Source organism: Rhinatrema bivittatum, chromosome 4 (genome assembly GCF_901001135.1).
Source record: "Rhinatrema bivittatum chromosome 4, aRhiBiv1.1, whole genome shotgun sequence".
In the NCBI taxonomy this organism is placed as follows: Eukaryota; Metazoa; Chordata; class Amphibia; order Gymnophiona; family Rhinatrematidae; genus Rhinatrema; species Rhinatrema bivittatum.
In genome coordinates, this window is record NC_042618.1 from 425,440,129 (window position 1) to 425,459,806 (window position 19,678).

The following is a 19,678-nucleotide window of genomic DNA, read 5'->3' on the forward strand; positions in this document are numbered from 1 at the left end:
TACCATCGCTAATGGCAGTGGCTATTCTCTAAGTGAACTTAATAGCAGGAAATAGACTTCTTCTCCAAGAACTTATCCAATCCTTTTTTAAACACCGCTATACTAACTGCACTAACCACATCCTCTGGCAACAAATTCCAGAGTTTAATTGTGCGTTGAGTAAAAAAGAACTTTCTCCGATTAGTTTTAAATGTGCCCCATGCGAACTTCATGGAGTGCCCCCTAGTCTTTCTACTATCCGAAAGAGTAAATAACCGATTCACATCTACCCGTTCTAGACCGCTCATAATGTTAAACATCTCTATCATATCCCCCCTCAGCCGTCTCTTCTCCAAGCAGAAACGTCCTAACCTCTTTAGTCTTTCCTCATAGGGAAGCTGTTTCATTCCCCTTATCATTTTGGTAGCCCTTCTCTGTACCCTTTCCATCGCAATTATATCTTTCTTGAGATGCGGCGACCAGAATTGTACACAGTATTCAAGGTGCGGTCTCACCATGGAGCGATACAGAGGCATTATGACATTTTCCGTTTTATTCACCATTCCCTTTCTAATAATTCCCAACATTCTGTTTGCTTTTTTGACTGCCGCAGCACACTGAACCGACGATTTCAATGTGTTATCCACTATGATGCCTAGATCTCTTTCTTGGGTTGTAGCACCTAATATGGAACCCAACATTGTGTAATTATAGCATGGGTTATTTTTCCCTATATGCATCACCTTGCACTTATCCACATTAAATTTCATCTGCCATTTGGATGCCCAATTTTCCAGTCTCACAAGGTCTTCCTGCAATTTATCACAATCTGCCTGTGATTTAACTACTCTGAACAATTTTGTGTCATCTGCAAATTTGATTATCTCACTCGTCGTATTTCTTTCCAGATCATTTATAAATATATTAAAAAGCAAGTGTCCCAATACAGATCCCTGAGGCACTCCACTGCCCACTCCCTTCCACTGAGAAAATTGTCCATTTAATCCTACTCTGTTTCCTTTTGAATATTGCCCTCATAGTATGCAGTAAGTTTGGTTTTACGGAAAGCATGATGGGCCTATATTATCACAGAGATTGAGGCTCTTGAGCTGCTAACCTTAAAAGTTACATTAATATTCAGAGAGAGCAACTTTTCCTCAGCATGGTAAAGCAACCTGGTACAAAAACAAACTGGAATACAGAAATGCAGGATGAACATCAAGAAGGTAGCCAAAGAACAAATTTCATAAAGCAAAGAATTTAATGGTACCATTTATACAAGACGTGGGGAAAACCACCACTTCCCTGGGAATAGCCAACAAGTAATTGATCTACTCTTTAGGATCTGCCAGGTACTTCCCAGAGATCTAGATTGGCCACTGTTTGAGACAGGATGCTGGGCTAGATAGATCCAGCATGACACTTAAATGAAGCCATGTCTTTCTAACATTTGTGCAGCAGAATTGTGGTTTCTTCATAAATTAAATGATACAGAGAAATAACTGTTTATGATTTTTCTTCATCAACTAGCTTGGTTTCCCACCTGCCTCTGTTGTTATATTTTTGAGTTAAGTTCATGAAGGAATGCTACAAAAGTAAATAAATGTCCATAAGACTCTCTTCAAAAATTATATAGTGTGGAGACAGTGAAATATAAATCTTACTGCAAATATCTGTACAACCACAGTTTAAATACCCAAAAAATTGATCACCTCAAGTGAGAGAAAATACTTTTCCAAGTACCAGACCTCATACAACGGCATGGGTAGTAATGCTAATTTAGCATATATTGAGTATGCCAACGTTTATAATCACAGGTCACTGATAGACAAAATTTTTCTTTCGTTTTCTTTGCTTTCGTGAGAACAATGTTCCAAATCGTGTAAATAAAATAGTCTCTTTAAATAAACACAACTATTTTCTGTGCACTTCTTTTTGTTTTATCATTTTAGACCAGCACTTAGCTTAATTCTTGTGGTGAAGAAACGCCATATTTCTTCATCGGAGGCTAGCGTGGAAAAAGCCCGACACTGGATCCGTGTTTCGGCGCGTGCCTTCGTCGGGGGCCGAAATAGCTGTCAATATAAAGAATAATCAGTAACGACATTGTGCCAAAAAGTATAAATACTTATCATTTTTAGTGGGAATTCAGCACACGAACATGATAATGGAGCGGCTGGAGATGGCGGCGTCTGCCGATATTCCGTTTCTTCTACCCAAAGTAAGAGAAAACGCGCCCTTTTTTTTAACCAATGTGTAGCCAATCGTCTTATGCCACGTCATCAATGACGTTGATGGATTTATATGGGCGTCTGAACCGTCTGTCAATATTACGTTTCTTCCACCCGAAGTGAAAGTAAACGCATCCTTTCTATTGAGCAATACCAATCATCTTATGCCACGTCAACAATGACGTTAGTGAAATTGTATGGGCATTTAAACCAAAGAAAACCATTCAACCGAAAGATTGAGACCTAGTGGCTGTATCGTATTTAATTTGAAGATCCATTGCTGTTCTCTAATATTTAATAACTTTTGTGGATCACCTCCCCTCCCTGATAGTTGAATCATGTCTATCACCCTCCATCTGAGATCCACGAATTGATGTTGTTTTGAAAGGCAATGTGCAACAATTGGAGCCTGTAATTTCCCAGTTTGTAAACAGCTTTTATGTTCAATGAGTCTAGTGCGTATTAGACGTTTCGTCCTGCTGACATAAAATAAATCACATGGGCATTTAATGATATATATTACGTGTGAGGACTGGCAATTAGTATGGGTTCTTGCCGACCATATTCTTCCTTGGGAATCCGTCCAATCAGGACCTACCAAAGCAGTTGTGCAAACAGAACATTTCTGGCATGGCCAATGACCAATCGGTAAATCAAAGGTGTCAGTATTAGCGGGCAAATAAAATGAGTGTGTTAGAATCTCCCTTAACTACTTCATTGTACAGAAAACCATCGGATTGTAACACTTTGTTGCATTTTTCTAGTTGGCACCCCTACAGTCTCAAAAGGAATCTGCCCATTGGACAATTTCTCCGTTTACGACGTTTGTGTACAGATAAATCAGTTTTATTTACAAGCTCAACAATTGGCAACTCATTTATTACAACGTGAATATCCATCACGTATTGTAAAAAAGGCATGGAAACGTGCGTCCAATGCGCACCGCCAATGGCTATTATTAGATGAATCATCTGATTCTGGTGAACATCCTTTGGTATGCACTATACGCCATTCATCTAAATCTACTGTAGTAGCATCCATTATACGACAATATTGGCATGTTTTACAGACTCACAATATTTTTTCTGAATTACCGATAATTTCGTACAGCCGCGGAAGAAATTTAAGGGAGATTCTAACACACTCATTTTATTTGCCCGCTAATACTGACACCTTTGATTTACCGATTGGTCATTGGCCATGCCAGAAATGTTCTGTTTGCACAACTGCTTTGGTAGGTCCTGATTGGACGGATTCCCAAGGAAGAATATGGTCGGCAAGAACCCATACTAATTGTCAGTCCTCACACGTAATATATATCATTAAATGCCCATGTGATTTATTTTATGTCGGCAGGACGAAACGTCTAATACGCACTAGACTCATTGAACATAAAAGCTGTTTACAAACTGGGAAATTACAGGCTCCAATTGTTGCACATTGCCTTTCAAAACAACATCAATTCGTGGATCTCAGATGGAGGGTGATAGACATGATTCAACTACCAGGGAGGGGAGGTGATCCACAAAAGTTATTAAATATTAGAGAACAGCAATGGATCTTCAAATTAAATACGATACAGCCACTAGGTCTCAATCTTTCGGTTGAATGGTTTTCTTTGGTTTACATGCCCATACAATTTCACTAACGTCATTGTTGACGTGGCATAAGATGATTGGTATTGCTCAATAGAAAGGATGCGTTTACTTTCACTTCGGGTGGAAGAAACGTAATATTGACAGACGGTTCAGACGCCCATATAAATCCATCAACGTCATTGATGACGTGGCATAAGACGATTGGCTACACATTGGTTAAAAAAAAGGGCGCGTTTTCTCTTACTTTGGGTAGAAGAAACGGAATATCGGCAGACGCCGCCATCTCCAGCCGCTCCATTATCATGTTCGTGTGCTGAATTCCCACTAAAAATGATAAGTATTTATACTTTTTGGCACAATGTCGTTACTGATTATTCTTTATATTGACAGCTATTTCGGCCCCCGACGAAGGCACGCGCCGAAACACGGATCCAGTGTCGGGCTTTTTCCACGCTAGCCTCCGATGAAGAAATATGGCGTTTCTTCACCACAAGAATTAAGCTAAGTGCTGGTCTAAAATGATAAAACAAAAAGAAGTGCACAGAAAATAGTTGTGTTTATTTAAAGAGACTATTTTATTTACACTATTTGGAACATTGTTCTCACGAAAGCAAAGAAAACGAAAGAAAAATTTTGTCTATCAGTGACCTGTGATTATAAACGTTGGCATACTCAATATATGCTAAATTAGCATTACTACCCATGCCGTTGTATGAGGTCTGGTACTTGGAAAAGTATTTTCTCTCACTTGAGGTGATCAATTTTTTGGATATTTAAACTGTGGTTGTACAGATATTTGCAGTAAGACAAAAGTAAATAATACAGACAGGAGGAATTCAGCCAGAGAAACCCTGCTTGAATGCATGCAGCACACCCAAGAGAAGATAATAAACTGAGAAAATTGTAAAAACAGGTCTTTTGCCATTTTTATTTTTTAAGTTACTGTATAATTGCAGTGTGGATACAGTTGTATGTGAATTCAGACCAACACCGCTTCTTAGTGATATAACAAAAGGCAGCCTATGTTATTTAAAGGATAAGACTGGTCAGCACAAGAAAATGAGAAGCAACTTAGTCATCCTCCTTATAGCTTACACATATGGCTTCTAAACCATTTAATTAATGAAATTTGCAGGAAGCTCTTCTAATTCTTCTCTTATTCTTTGTGTCACAAAATAGGCAAGCAGGTCTTCTGGATCCTGGAATGCTGGTGAATATTCAACAGCCATTGATACGGGAAGATGGTACAGTCCTTATGCCAACAGATTCAAAGGTATAGTGAGAAACTCACAGTACTGCCATCTGTTTCTGCTTTACTGTGATTGTGTACTCAATGTCTAGCAATTAGAGAGAGACATGTTAAAAACAGCCTGAATCTTGGAGAACTACCTATGAGTAGCCTTTTATTTCCAGATGAGATTGTAGTCCTTTCTTCTTTATAGATATTCTGTGGAGAAAAGAGCCACCCACAGTTTTTGGGCTAAAGACTTACTAGTTATATCTTGAAATGTTTCTTTTTGAAACCCATGAGAAGTTACATTTCAATAAATATACCACTTGCATGGGTTATCAACAATATTCATATTGAAATTGCTAGTACTGACTAAAGACCCCAAAAAAACTAGAGAAATTTTAAAATTTAAGAGAGGTATAATTATATATGATGAATACTCAGGTTTTCTAGAGACACTGCTGTATCTTAGATTTAATTACAGTAAAATTGGAAAGAAAATGTAGTCTTTATTATACCAAGGCTAATAGCTTACAGATTTGTTTGAAAGAAGTTTATTATAGCAAAATTTGTATTGGTATAACAATATATGGAGATTTACTTTAAAGAACAGCACAAATGTGTTATATAAAGGCTTACTGTGAAAAGTAGTGACAGTGACTTTGGGAGGAACATTTAGACAGATTAGTGTGGACAGCAGTGCATGTGACCGTACTTGTGAAGGTGCATTCATATATATGGACAACCTGAGTATCAAATGCATAGCTTGCAACTACAGTCGTAGTTGTGGGTTTATGACCTCTATCTTTCGTTTGCTTTTCCAATGAAAAAACATTGCAAAATTCTTAAAAATTTGTCATATAACTCCCTTTCAAAATGAATATAGAAGAACTGTAGAAGACAAACTAAAGATCAAAAATTTATAACCAGAACTCAGGATTGGGAATCCAACTTTTGTCTCTTACCCTTTTAATGCATCATTAAGGTGTGTGGTGTTATTGTGTTCAAAGGGAAACCAGTGCTGCATGAAGGAAAGCAGGACATAGTTAATGTTTTTTCATGTTATATTTCAACTCGCTCTCTTTGGTAGGCTGAAACGAGTCAAGGTGCTTTGGGTACATTAGCAAACGTTGTAACATCCCTTGCCAATCTTAGTGAGTCACTGAATAATGGAGACGCATCTGAAATCCAAGCAGAGGACCAATCTGCTAGTGAGATTACTCGGTATGTACTGTGTCTGGAACATACTTTTCAAGCTTCTCCTTGTAGTGTAGCAATAACAGTCTTCATTCCTTCATTAATATAGCTACAAGTGCCAACACATTCTTTTTCTCATAGCCCAGTGCAGGAGATAAATTCATAAGAACGTAAGCAAAAGCTTAGGGTATGTATGTATATACTGTCCCACCCTCTCTACCCAGAACTTTTTCAGCCTGCCCTCCTTGTCTGTCTTAGATCCATTGCTCTGTCTTTGCTCCTTTTCTGCACTGACAGCACCTCAGCTTAATAGCACAAGCATAACAGCTGGGGCTAAAAGGACAGAATGAGAAGGGACAGGAGGGGGAGGGAAAGGGCTTAAGAGAGTGGTGAAGAAGGCTGCTGGGAGGGAAAACTGAAAAACAGATTTTATGTCTGCTAAAAATTTTAAAATAGTTAAAAAAAAAATTAAACATCTAAAAATATATAGTTGTAGGAATTTCAAGGACTATGGGTCTTATTTGTCTCAATCGTTTTTGTGATACCTGGAATAACCTACAAGCAAGGATGGTGAAAACCACCACTGTGACAAAATTCAAGCACACTTGGAACAGATATAGAAGACAGTGGTAGGAACAGGCTGAGAAATTACAGTATAGAAGTATCCAATCCAGTTTATTTATATTCTCCAAGGTCAAGCAGGATGGTAATCCTCACACATGAGTGACATCAGGTGGAGCCCCAACACGGAAAAATTATGTTAAAGTTTCTAGAACTTTGACTTGCCACACTGAGACCAGCATGCCCTATACAATGCGTCCATGCAGGGTCTCTCTTCAGTCTTATAACATAGAATTAGATGGTGTCACCCATATGGGAGGGCTAACATCCTGCTGTCCTCAGAGAACACCTGTTACAGGTAAGCAACTCTGCTTTCCACCCCTTTTCTCCCTCAAGAGCTGAAGCAAGGGAAAGGGTTACAGGAAGAAAACAAGGGGCAGATACAGGAAGCATGAACTAATGATATTGTAACATACTCAGAATTAACTCAGGATCTGGTTTGTTTTCATTTTCCCTTTGATAACTACTTACCCACCTCTCAGGAAAAAGCCAGAGACAGGGAGAAACAGTTAACCAAAAATATAAAATGATTTTTCCATTACCTTCTGCCCCACCTGTCCCGAACCTATGGGTTTATCCTCCTATCCAGCCAAATGGAGGCAGAGTTCTAATTTTTGTTTTTTAATGACATCAGTAGAACATAAGCGCAGATTAGAACCAACTCAGCCAGTGTTCTCTGCCTCCAGCCATTGGATGGGAGGTTTTTTATTTTACTCTATTATATGAGAAGAGTTTTCAGCGGAATGAAAGAATTTCATGCTAATTTTAGCCCTTTACTTGTCAAAGTGGCAGTTTTATGGCCATGCTCCTGTGGATGTGCTCCTGCAGTGAAGCAAGCCAAAGACACTAATTGCCCTACTCTGTTACTGGTTGTTGTGGTAAAGAGGAACTGTGGCTGTGTTGGCAAATTAGCTAATTACCTATATCGAAGCTTTTTCTTATCTGCCTGCTGTAGCTGGAAGCTGAAATTTTTTAAAATTCTGATGTCTGAGAAACGTCGCTGCGGCAGCTGCGAAACGCAGTTCCTGTGAAGGAACATTATGCTCCCTTTGCCGTGGTAAGTCTGGATCCCCGGAATCGCTGAAGGTTTCAGCAACAGCCAAAAATGTAGTGTCGCATGAACTTATTGCTGGCATGCAGAAACCGCGATCAAGGGCAGCTTCTGTTGCAGGGGAACCATCGGTAGCAGCCATTCTAATGGCCTATTTGGATTCGGCAGCCATCTTGGATGACATGCTGGGAGCGTCGTCATTAAAGGGAGGCCCCAGTGCGGCTCAGGGACTGCTCAGGTTGCTGCCAGGGCTTGATTTTTCTTCTGAATCAAAGCAGGATGCGACTGCCAGTGACTCAGTATCTTTTTCACCACAATATTTTAGATTTTTGCATCAGGCATTTAATGCCTCACAAGAGGTCATGATGATGTTGATCACTTGCAGGCTGATTTTTCTACAGCTGAGTCTGTGAGATATCAAAAGAGAGAGAGATTGGATACAGTGGATGCAGAATCTCTCTGGATTTAAATTGTCCTCCTTATTTCGCTATGGAGGATGATAAAGGAGGAAGCATTCTCAAATCTCTAGAAGAAGGTGAGATTCAGTCATTAGAGGATGAGGAGGAACAGAATAGTTCCTTAAGGAGGAGATGGCTGCACTAATTTTACAGGCCTCGGCAGCCTTACGTCTTGAGGACGAGAAAGATGAACCTGTTCCTGATTGGGATCCTATTCTGAGGGGTTTGTGTAAAACGGCTTCTTCACCAGGAGATTGAAGCTAGGATCCTGGCTGAGTGGGAATTCCCTGAAGCTGGTTATAAGAATCAGAGGATTTTTAATGGATTGTTTACATTACCTTCTAAGGTTTTGGATCATCTTTTTCAACAGCCTAAGGTGGATGCTTCACTCGCTGCTGTTGCTAGAAAAGCTATTATTCCTGTAGAAGGAGGTGCTTTCCTTCGAGATGCTTAGGATAGAAAGTTAGAGGCAGTCCTTAAAAATCTTTTTTTCTGCGTGCTTCTTTGTATTACAGGGAGCGGTTTGTGCTAGTTATGTTGCTAGATCTCTGCTTCCCTGGCTTTAGCACAAATCTGAGTTACCTAACTCAGCAAGGATGGAGTCGGCTGTGGCCTATATATGTGATGCTTTATATGATATAATCAGAGTTTCTCCTAGGTCTTTGGCTCTTTCTGTGGGAGCCAGACTACTCCTTTGGTTAAGAAATTGGTCTACTGATTCTTTATCAAAATCCAGGCTGTTTCGTCTTCCTTTCAAGGGAAAATACATTTTTGGGGAAGTTTTGGATCATTTAATAGAGACTATGGGAGACCAAAAGGTTGTGAGATTACTTGAGGATAAGGCTGAACCAAGTTTTCATTTTTATAGAAGCTGTACTCCGTTTTTGGAAGCCAAGAGATATAGACCAGGTAAAAGAGTAATGCCTCAATCTAGTAAAGAGAAGAACACCTCTCAGTCCTTTCATGGTGCAAGAAGACCAAGGGGAGAGTTTACCTGAACTATCAGGGCTTCAAAAAATACACAATGAAGTCAGGAGGATTCATTTTCCAGGAGAGCCAATAGGGGGCAGGCTACAGGCTTTTCTTGGGGACTGGATCCAGATTACTTTGGATTCATGGGTTTTGGATATAATCTGTTACGGTTATGCTCCAGAATTGAGGAGTTTGGTAAAAGATTGTTTTGTAGTTTCACCTGCCCATTTTCCCATTACAAAGGTAATGGTGGTTGTAGCAGCATTTTTGTGAAAGAAAGGAATTTTAATTCACCCTTATTTGGATGATTGGTTAATAAGGGCCAAATCATTCTCTGAAGGGGTAAAATCAACAGAAATAGTGGTCTCTTTACTTCATCATCTAGGTTGGGTGATCAATTTTTTAAAAAGTCATTTACAGCCCACCCGAAGTTGGAACATCTAGGGGCAGTAGTCAATTCTGCAGCTGGCATGGTGTATTTACCACAGAAGAGAATTTTAAAGCTTTGTGCCCAGGTAAAGGGATTTTCAATACAAGTCCCAACTGTGTGGCATTTCCTTCAGATTTTAGGTCTAATGGCCTCAACTCTAGAATTAGTGCCTTCTGCAAGAGCACACATGAGACCCCTGCAGATTTCTTTCAAGATGGAATCCTCAGATTCAGCTTCCCTTGTCCGATGAGATTTGTGCAACTCTAAAATGGTGGATTCAGTTGCCAAATTTGAAGAAGGGAATGCCTCTAGAGTCTCATTTGGGAGCTTTTGACAACGGATACCAGTATGGCAGGTTGGGGAGCTCAATACAAGAATCTTCACACTCAAATCAGAAAGAGACAGAGTGGTCAGTAAATCATTTAGAGACCAGGGTTGTCAGATTGGCTCTACTGTACTTTCAGCCTCAGCTTCAAGGAAAGCGCATGAATTTTTGATCACTCTGTTAAACATCAAAACTTTGTAAACCGCTGTGATGGCAAAACCGAACGACGGTATATAAAACTCGACAAATAAATAAAATAAAGGCAGTAAAGGTACTATGTGATAATGCAACAGCAGTGGGATATATAAACATACAGGGAGGAACTCGCAGTCAGGGTGTGTTAGAGGAGACAAAGCTGTTGTTTGCTTGGGCTAAGAATCATCTATTGCATTTGAAAGCTCAACACTTAGCAGGTCAGGGCAATGTCCAAGCAGATTATCTGAGTTGGAACATTATAAATCTAGGAGAAGGGGAATTAAGCCAGGAGGCCTATTTACAAATAGTTAGGGATGGAACTCTCACCAAATAGATTTATGGCGTCCAATCAAAACAAAAAGGTAAAAAGATTTTTCAGTCATCGCAGAGAGATGAACAGCGAAGGAATAGATGCTTTCCACAGAATTGGAGGGGTTACAATCTTCTATATCTTTTTCTCCTATGGCTCTTAATAGCTCGAGTTTTAAGGAAAACAGAGAAAGAGAAGGTATTGGTGGTACTAGAAGCATCCGATTGGCCAAGAAGACTGTGGTATGCAGATCTAAGGAGACTTCTAGTGGATCAACCATTTCTACTCCCTCAGATGAAGGGTCTTCTACATCAGGGTCCTATAGAAATGGAGGATCCAACTCCATTTTGGCTTATGGGTTGGCTATTGAAAGTGAAAGATTAGCAAAGCGGGGTTATTCCCATTCGATTATTAGTTGCATTCAATGTTGCATTCTAGAAAAAGGTCCACTTCTCTTTCTTATAAAAGAGTTTGGCGTATAATTGAGAATTTTGTTTGAAGAAGGGGTTATCAACATGGAAGGCTAAAATAGGAGATATTCTCTCCTTTATGCAATGTGGTTTGGACAAAAGTATATCATTAAACCCTGGGAAGGTTCGAATAGCAGCCATTTCATGTTTTCAGGGAAAAATTAATGGTAGTTTAATTTCTTCCCATAGGGATGTTTGTCATTTCTTAAGTGGAGTGAAACATTTACGTCCTCCTGTAAGACCAGTTTTTCCTCATTGGAGTTTAAATTTAGTTTTATAGCCTTTGGGAGACTCTACAATTAAGGATTTAACTCTTAAGACGGTCTTTTTAGTTGCTATTACCTCCACAAGACAAATTTTGGAATTGCAGGCCTTGTAAGATCAATCTCCGTTTTTGCGTTTTACAAAGAATTCAGTTATTCTGAGACCAGTCCCTTCTTTCTTTTACCTAAGGTTGTGTCTTCTTTTCATTTAAATCAGTGTATTGTTTTACCTTCTTTTAACAAGAGGGAATATAAGGAAGGTTTAGTTTCTTTAAGATTTTTGGATGTCAGAAGATGCTTAAAATTTTATCTTGAGAAGACAGGTTTCTGGAAGTCTGAGAGGCTGTTTGTTCTTTTCTGTGGGCCACAGAAAGGGGAAGCAGCTTCGAAGACTTCGATTGCCAGATGGTTAAAGAATACTATTTCTTCTGCTTACTTATTGAAGGGTAAAATGATACCTAATATAATTAAGGCCCATTCAACACGAGCACAAGCTTTGACATGGGCTGAAAGATGTTTAGTAAGTCCTTTGAAGATATGTAGGGCTGCAACTTGGTCTTCTTTGGGAACATTTGTAAAGCACTATAGGTTGGATCTTCTCGATAGTCAAGATATCATTTTTGGTTCTTGTGCTTGAAAGCAGGATTGTCATCCACCCACCTTGGGCTTTGGTATTTCCCATAGGTTGGGGCTGGTGGAGCAGAAGGTAATGGAAGGAGAAATGATTTCTTACTTCTTAATTTCCTTTCCTTTATTTCTGTTACACCAGTCCAGAACCACACCCTTTGTTTTTGTTATTTCTCACAGGACAAGCAGGATGGTTGTCCTCACAAATGGGTGACATCGAGGATGGAGCCCACCACGGAAAACTTCTGTCAAAGTTTAAACAGAACTTTGACTGGCCCCTACTGGGCATGCCCAGCAAGGCACTGACCCTGCAGCCAGCAGGGGTCTCCCTTCAGTCTTCTTTTTTCCGCGCAGCAGTTGCCACGCGGTGAAAGGAGCTCTCTTACCACGTTCCTGACAGGAATTCGGTTTTTTTCTTTCCGAAGAAAATTTGCCCCTCAGGGGTCTCCCTTCGACAAATTTTTGTCACCTCCGCGAAAGCCGGTAAGTTTTTTGCCGATTTTCATCGACTGCCGTCGATTTTGGCCCTAGAGGCCTGTTGGCACTTACCAATCCCGCGGCTAAATTTGGCCCTAGGCCATGGCGACGGGGTTCCGTCGTTGTCCGGATTGCACCCGGACTATGTCAATCACAGATCCCCATCGGGTCTGTGTTCTATGTTTGGGAAGTGAGCATGATGCCCTGACTTGCACTAAATGTGCCCTAATGACACCTAAGGGTCGTAAAGCCAGGATGGAGAAGATGGGGCTCCTCTTCCATGCACCCACCCCAACGCCATCGATAGCATCGACGTCATCGGAACCGGCACCGTCGAAGTTGCACCACCATCGTCAACCCTCCGGTGACCGTCCTCCACCGATGACTTCTCGGCCGTCGACTCCTGTCCCCTCCCCGGATGGGCGAGGAGATCGGAAGGATAAGCATCGCCATCGACGGCACAAGTCTCGGCCCGTCGAGGATCCACAACCATCGACCTCTGAACAGGCCGAGCCACCGACGAAAAAGCCTCGGTCAGACCTGGCACCGTCCACGTCTCGTTCGCAGGCACCGAGGAAACCCTCACCCTCCCGGGGTGCGGGGGCCGTGATCCCACCGGTTACGGTGGTACTTCCGGCCCTGCCTCAGCCTCCCTCTCCCGTCGAGCCGGGTATGGTTACCCCTGGTCTCCGGGCAGAACTGGACCGGCTGGTCCAGGAGGCCATCGAGAATGCGATGCGAAGATTCCAGCCTCCACCGGCACCGCCTCCGGCACCGATTCCGGCACCGCCTCAGGCACCGACCTCAGCACCGACTCTGCCACCGAGGAGGGAACCGACCACCGAGCCTCTAGTGGAAGCGTTGGCACCGATACTAAATCGTATGGAGGCACTCATGCGCGCCCTTCCATCGGTGATTCCAGTAGCACCGACTACACCATCATCTCCGGAAGGACATTCATCGACAGGAGAAACACCGTTCCGGATTCCCCCGTCCGGTGTCGTTCCATCGGTGCCTTCACATACCTTTCCACCGATTTATCCTTCGGCTCCATCGATTCCAAGATCGGCACCGATTCCATCGGTACCCCCCGAAGCCCTCGATGCCGTTCACAGTTCCGCTTGCAGCACCGATTCCATCGATGCCTTTGGATCCTCTACCAGGTCCTTCAGGACTGCAAGCCCTACATGATCCTTATGATACCTGGGGTGATGATACATCTTCAGATACAGATTTACCATCCCCACCATCTCCTACAGAGAGTAGAAAACGATCTCCTCCTGAAGATCTCTCCTTTATAAATTTTGTAAAGGAGATGTCAGAAATTGTGCCTTTTCAGCTGCAATCTGAGACCGATGACAGGCACCAAATGATGGAGCTGCTCCAATTTCTGGATGCCCCAAAAATCATCGCTTCCATCCCCATTCACCAGGTATTTCTGGATCTTTTAAAGAAAAACTGGGAATCACCTTCATCTGTGTCACCAGTTAATAAAAAAGCTGACTCAACATACCTCGTTCAGTCAGCACCAGGATTTCAGAAGTCTCAACTGGATCATCGCTCTGTTGTAGTTGAGTCTGCGCAAAAGAAGGCCAAGCGCCTAAAACCACACTCTTCCACTCCCCCTATCAAGGACAACAAATTCCTTGATAGTGTGGGCAGGAAAGTGTATCATGGGGCTATGTTGATATCTCGCATAGCTTCATACCAACTTTATATGACTCAATACAACAGAGCTATCCTTAAACAGATGCAGGACTACGCTGACACATTACCGGACCAATACCAGCCACAGCTTCAAGCCCTCCTTCACAAAGGATTTGAAGCTGGGAAGCACGAGATCAGAACGGCCTACGATATCTTCGATGCTTCCACGAAAGTCTCAGCTACTGCCATCTCAGCCAGACGTTGGGCTTGGTTAAAATCATCCAACCTTCGCCCAGAGGTCCAGGATCGTCTAGCCGATTTACCCTGCTTGGGGGACAATCTGTTCGGAGAACAGATTCAACAGATTGTGGCGGAATTGAAGGATCACCACGAGACGTTGAAACAACTTTCGTCTGTTCCATCTGAAGTATCCTCCAAACCACCACCTAAGAAGGACTCTAAAAAGTCATTCTTTCGGCCACGTCGTTATTACCCTCCGTCGACTAGGCCTCGTCCGGCTCGATCCTCCACCAGACCTCAGCTACGCCAACCTCGGAAACAAAGACCTGCTGTAGCCCCACCTCCCGGGCCAGCGGCAGGCCTTTGACTTCCCGATACGGAGCACATGCCATATCCCACTCCCCCACATCCCTGTAGGGGGTCGTCTGTGCCACTTTTTGCAGCATTGGATACGGATTACCTCAGACCAGTGGGTGCTGGCAATTATCGCACAGGGTTACCACCTCAATTTCATAACTCTTCCGACAGACTCCCCACCTCTTCAAGCATGGAGTCTATCCAGCCACTTGACTCAATTACAACAGGAAGTATCCCTTCTTTTGCAATCAAATGCTATAGAACCTGTCCCTCCCTCTCAACGAGGCAAGGGATTTTACTCCAGGTACTTCCTAATTCCAAAAAAGTCAGGAGGGCTACGTCCAATTTTGGACCTTCGGGCCCTCAACAAGTACCTTCAAAAAGAAAAGTTCAAGATGGTAACCCTGGGCACGTTACTCCCTCTGCTGCAAAGAGGGGATTGGCTATGCTCCCTCGACCTCAAGGATGCTTATACCCATATTGCGATAACACAATCCCATCGCAAATATCTGCGGTTTCTAGTAGGCCGCGACCATTACCAATACCGAGTACTACCTTTCGGTCTGGCATCTGCTCCACGAGTCTTCACCAAATGCCTCGTAGTTGTAGCAGCATTCCTCAGGAAGGAAGGTGTCCACGTATACCCCTATCTGGACGATTGGCTAATCAGGGCCTCCACCCCTCAGATTGCCCGGTCCTCCCTACAATTGACAATCAACACACTCCTTTCCTTAGGGTTTCTTGTCAATTACGAGAAATCTTGCTTCGTCCCATCTCAAACCTTATCTTTCATTGGGGCAGACTTGGACACCTTACAGGCAAAGGCCTACCTTCCGCTTCAACGGGTCCAAACTCTCATGTCCTTAGCTCACCAGCTTCAGTCTCAAGATACGGCCACGGCTCGCCAGTTCCTCATTCTCCTAGGACACATGGCATCCTCGGTTCAAGTCACTCCCATGACCCGACTAGCCATGAGAGTTACACAATGGACTCTACGACACCAATGGATTCAAGCTTTTCAGCCTCTGTCCTCCATAGTCACAGTCACACAAGCGCTGCGCCTATCCTTAACCTGGTGGACGACTCAGGTCAACCTCCTTCAGGGCTTACCCTTCCTTCCACCGGATCCGCAAGTAATCCTAACCACCGACGCTTCTCACATCGGTTGGGGAGCCCATGTGGACAACTTTCAAACCCAAGGGTTATGGTCCAACAAGGAAGCCGAACACCAGATCAATTTCCTGGAACTTCGAGCAATCCGCTATGCGCTCCGTACTTTCAAAGATCATCTCTTTCATCAGATAATCTTAATCCAGACGGACAACCAAGTGGCCATGTGGTACATAAACAAGCAGGGAGGCACAGGCTCCTTCCTTCTGTGTCAGGAAGCTGCGCAGATCTGGGCGGAAGCCCTCTCCCACTCCATGTACCTCAGGGCCACTTACCTGCCGGGAGTAGACAATGTATTGGCAGACCAGCTAAGCCGTGTCTTCCAACCGCACGAGTGGTCACTCGATCCTCTGGTAGCGACCTCTCTGTTTCACAAGTGGGGTTCTCCCCGCATAGACCTCTTTGCGTCCCCTCAGAACCACAAAGTGGACGATTACTGCTCTCTCATTCGGAGCCAGCACTCTCGGCCGAGGGATGCATTCTCCCTCAAGTGGACAACCGGTCTGCTCTACGCATTCCCTCCACTTCCTCTTGTGTCAAAGACTCTCGTGAAGCTACGCCAGGACGGAGGAACCATGATCCTGATAGCACCTTACTGGCCACGCCAAGTATGGTTTCCAATACTCCAGGATCTCTCCATCCGCAGGCACATTCCTCTGGGAAAGGACCCGCATCTGCTCACTCAAAACGACGGATGCCTCCTCCATCCCAACCTCCAAGCCTTGTCCCTGACGGCATGGATGTTGAAAGGTTAGTCCTTCAGCCTTTCAACCTTTCAGATTCCGTTTCTCGAGTCCTGATAGCTTCACGAAAGCCTTCCACAAGAAAGTCTTACTCATACAAATGGAAAAGGTACACATCATGGTGCACTTCTCAGTCCCTTGATCCCCTTTCCTGTCCAATCTCCAAATTCTTGGACTATTTATGGCATCTCTCTGAATCAGGTCTTAAAACCTCTTCCATTAGGATGCATGTCAGTGCGGTAGCCGCCTTCCATAAAGGTGTACAGGGTGTCCCTATTTCAGTACAACCCCTAGTAACACGTTTTCTTAAAGGCTTGCTCCATCTGAAGCCACCCTTACGGCCTCCGGCCCCATCCTGGGACCTTAATCTGGTTCTTGGACGTCTAATGAAACCTCCTTTCGAACCTCTGCACTCCTGTGAGTTAAAGTATCTCACATGGAAAGTGTTATTCCTTTTGGCTATCACTTCAGCTCGCAGGGTTAGTGAATTACAGGCCCTAGTTACCTATCCGCCTTACACTAAGCTCCTGCAGGACCGGGCGGTACTCCGCACTCACCCTAAATTTTTACCTAAGGTAGTTTCTGAGTTTCATATTAATCAATCCATCATACTACCTATCTTTTTTCCCAGGCCCCACTCCAACTCTGGAGAACAGACCCTGCATACCCTAGACTGTAAACGGGCTCTAGCCTTTTACCTAGACCGTACAGTTTCTCACAGGAAGAGCACTCAATTATTCGTCTCTTTCCATCCTAACAAGTTAGGACAACCTGTGGGTAAGCAGGCTCTTTCCTCCTGGTTGGCGGACTGCATTGCTTTCTGCTATGAGCAAGCGGGCATCCCTTTTCAAGACCGTGTCAAAGCACACTCTGTGAGGGCCATGGCTACGTCAGTGGCACACCTTCGATCGGTGCCGCTTCCTGACATCTGCAAGGCTGCAACCTGGAGTTCTCTCCATACCTTTGCAGCCCACTATTGTTTGGACAAAGCTGGAAGACAGGACTCCATCTTCGGCCAATCTGTCTTGCGTAACCTTTTTCCAACGTGATGTACCAACACCCTTCCACCTTCCCGGTAGGGTGCGGATGCCCTTTACCAAATTCCACCCCAGTTGTAGTGCCTGTTGCACGTCGTTGGGTGCATTTGGTGCAAGTCAGGACATCCTCAGCTCGGTACTCACCCATTTGTGAGGACAACCATCCTGCTTGTCCTGTGAGAAAGCAAATGTTGCTTACCTGATGTAACAGGTGTTCTCACAGGACAGCAGGATGTTAGTCCTCACGAAACCCGCCCGCCACCCCGCGGTGTTGGGTTTGTTTTGTTTTTACTTTCTAGGCACTGCCTGTAGCTTTGAACATCAGACTGAAGGGAGACCCCTGCTGGCTGCAGGGTCAGTGCCTTGCTGGGCATGCCCAGTAGGGGCCAGTCAAAGTTCTGTTTAAACTTTGACAGAAGTTTTCCGTGGTGGGCTCCATCCTCGATGTCACCCATTTGTGAGGACTAACATCCTGCTGTCCTGTGAGAACACCTGTTACATCAGGTAAGCAACATTTGCTTTCTAAATGTTCTACTTATTGGTTTTTTTAAGTTGTTTTCAGACTTAATTGTTTAGCATTGTGAATTATTCCCTTCATATATGCGTTTCAGTTCATTCCCTTCATATATGCGTTTCAGTTCATTTTAATTCTGCTTAGATTCAGCTTTTAGGCTGTGGCACTTCAGGTTTAAAATTTAGAAATTTGTTATTTAAAATTTTTTCTAATATATTTTAATTATTAATTTTTTAGCTTTGACAGTAGTAAACTGGCTGAGTTGATTCTAATCTGCGCTGATGTTCTACTGATGTCAGTTAAAAAAAATAATAAAATTAGACCTCTGCCTCCATTTGGCTGGATGGGAGGATAAACCTATAGGTTCTGGACTGGTGTAGCAAGTTATAAAAATCGGGATTCGGTGTGCGCAAGGGGGTGTACAATTGTGCACCTTGCACGCGCCGAGCCCGCACCGAGCCGCGCTGCCTTCCCCCGTTCCCTACCCCCCTACCTCCCCCGCCCTTTCCCCCTATTTCTTTTTTTTTTACTTTTGTTTGAAAACTTACTTCAGACCTGGGGCTGAAGTAAGTTGTGAGCGATCCCCCGCACAGCAGCAAATGGACGCTATGCCAGGAGCCTCTGACTCCGCCCTGCCCCTGGACCGCCACGCCCCACCCCCTTCCCGCCCCTTTAGTAAAGCCCCGGGACTTACACGCTTCACCGGGCCTTTTGAAAATAGGCCAGGTGCGCATAACCCTTTGAAAATCCGGCTCAATATTTCCACGATTATCTTTCTGATTTTTGTAACAGAAAAGAACAGAATTTTACATTTCCTTAATCTCTTTCCTTGGAGTACATACTTATTGTTACTTATAATTAGAGCTTCTGATTTTAGGTGTTTATTTTCTAGCTAATTAGGGATTCTATGAGAGTACCAAAAATCAGTGTTTTCACAGCACAGGTACCATTATTGGTTACCTTTTCCAGCTGAATCAAATAGATACATTTGTGCAATTGAGGAGTCATTAGCATTGAAAAGGCACCAAAACAAAGTGGAGAATCCAGGGTAAAGAAAGCATGAGAAAGTACTAGGGGAAGTAGTGTTTTTCCGGCGTTTATGTAATAAATACCTATTTTTTTAAAATTTTGCATCGGGGTGTTTTATCAGGGTTTATTTGTTAAAATCTAAAATCGGAAGTCTTACATATAATTTTCTTCCATGATAGGAGTCCCGTTCCTGAACTAATCTTCTACTTTAGGAGTATTTTTCTGTCTTCATTGCTTTTAGAGAACCATTATTCCATCTGAAAGGAAAATTTCCAAAACTTGAGGCTTGTAACTTACTTAAATTCTTACTGGCCTCTTGCCCACAGGTATCCTACTAGTAGTACAGGTCTGCATCTCTGCCAGGATCTGTGCAGGACTGAGGAAGCTTCACCCTCCTGTTGGCTATGTGCAGCTATACCATGTGCAATTTCAACTACTTGACATGTGTATTGCCTTTAAGCATGACTGCTATAAAGTAGCAGCACCCAAGAGAGCATGCTCTATGC

At 43.3% G+C, this 19,678-nt stretch overlaps 1 protein-coding gene across 4 annotated transcripts in view; it reads left to right on the top strand.

The window, feature by feature from the left end:
- NR2C2 (nuclear receptor subfamily 2 group C member 2) overlaps window positions 1–19,678 on the top strand; it is a 380,432-nt gene that overhangs the window by 268,664 nt on the left and 92,090 nt on the right. For all 4 annotated transcript variants that reach the window (XM_029601391.1, XM_029601389.1, XM_029601390.1 and 1 more), the window contains 2 exons: window positions 4,988–5,081; window positions 6,130–6,263. In XM_029601391.1, coding sequence (XP_029457251.1) covers window positions 4,988–5,081; window positions 6,130–6,263 — 228 coding nt within the window. The remainder of the gene's footprint in view (window positions 1–4,987; window positions 5,082–6,129; window positions 6,264–19,678) is intronic.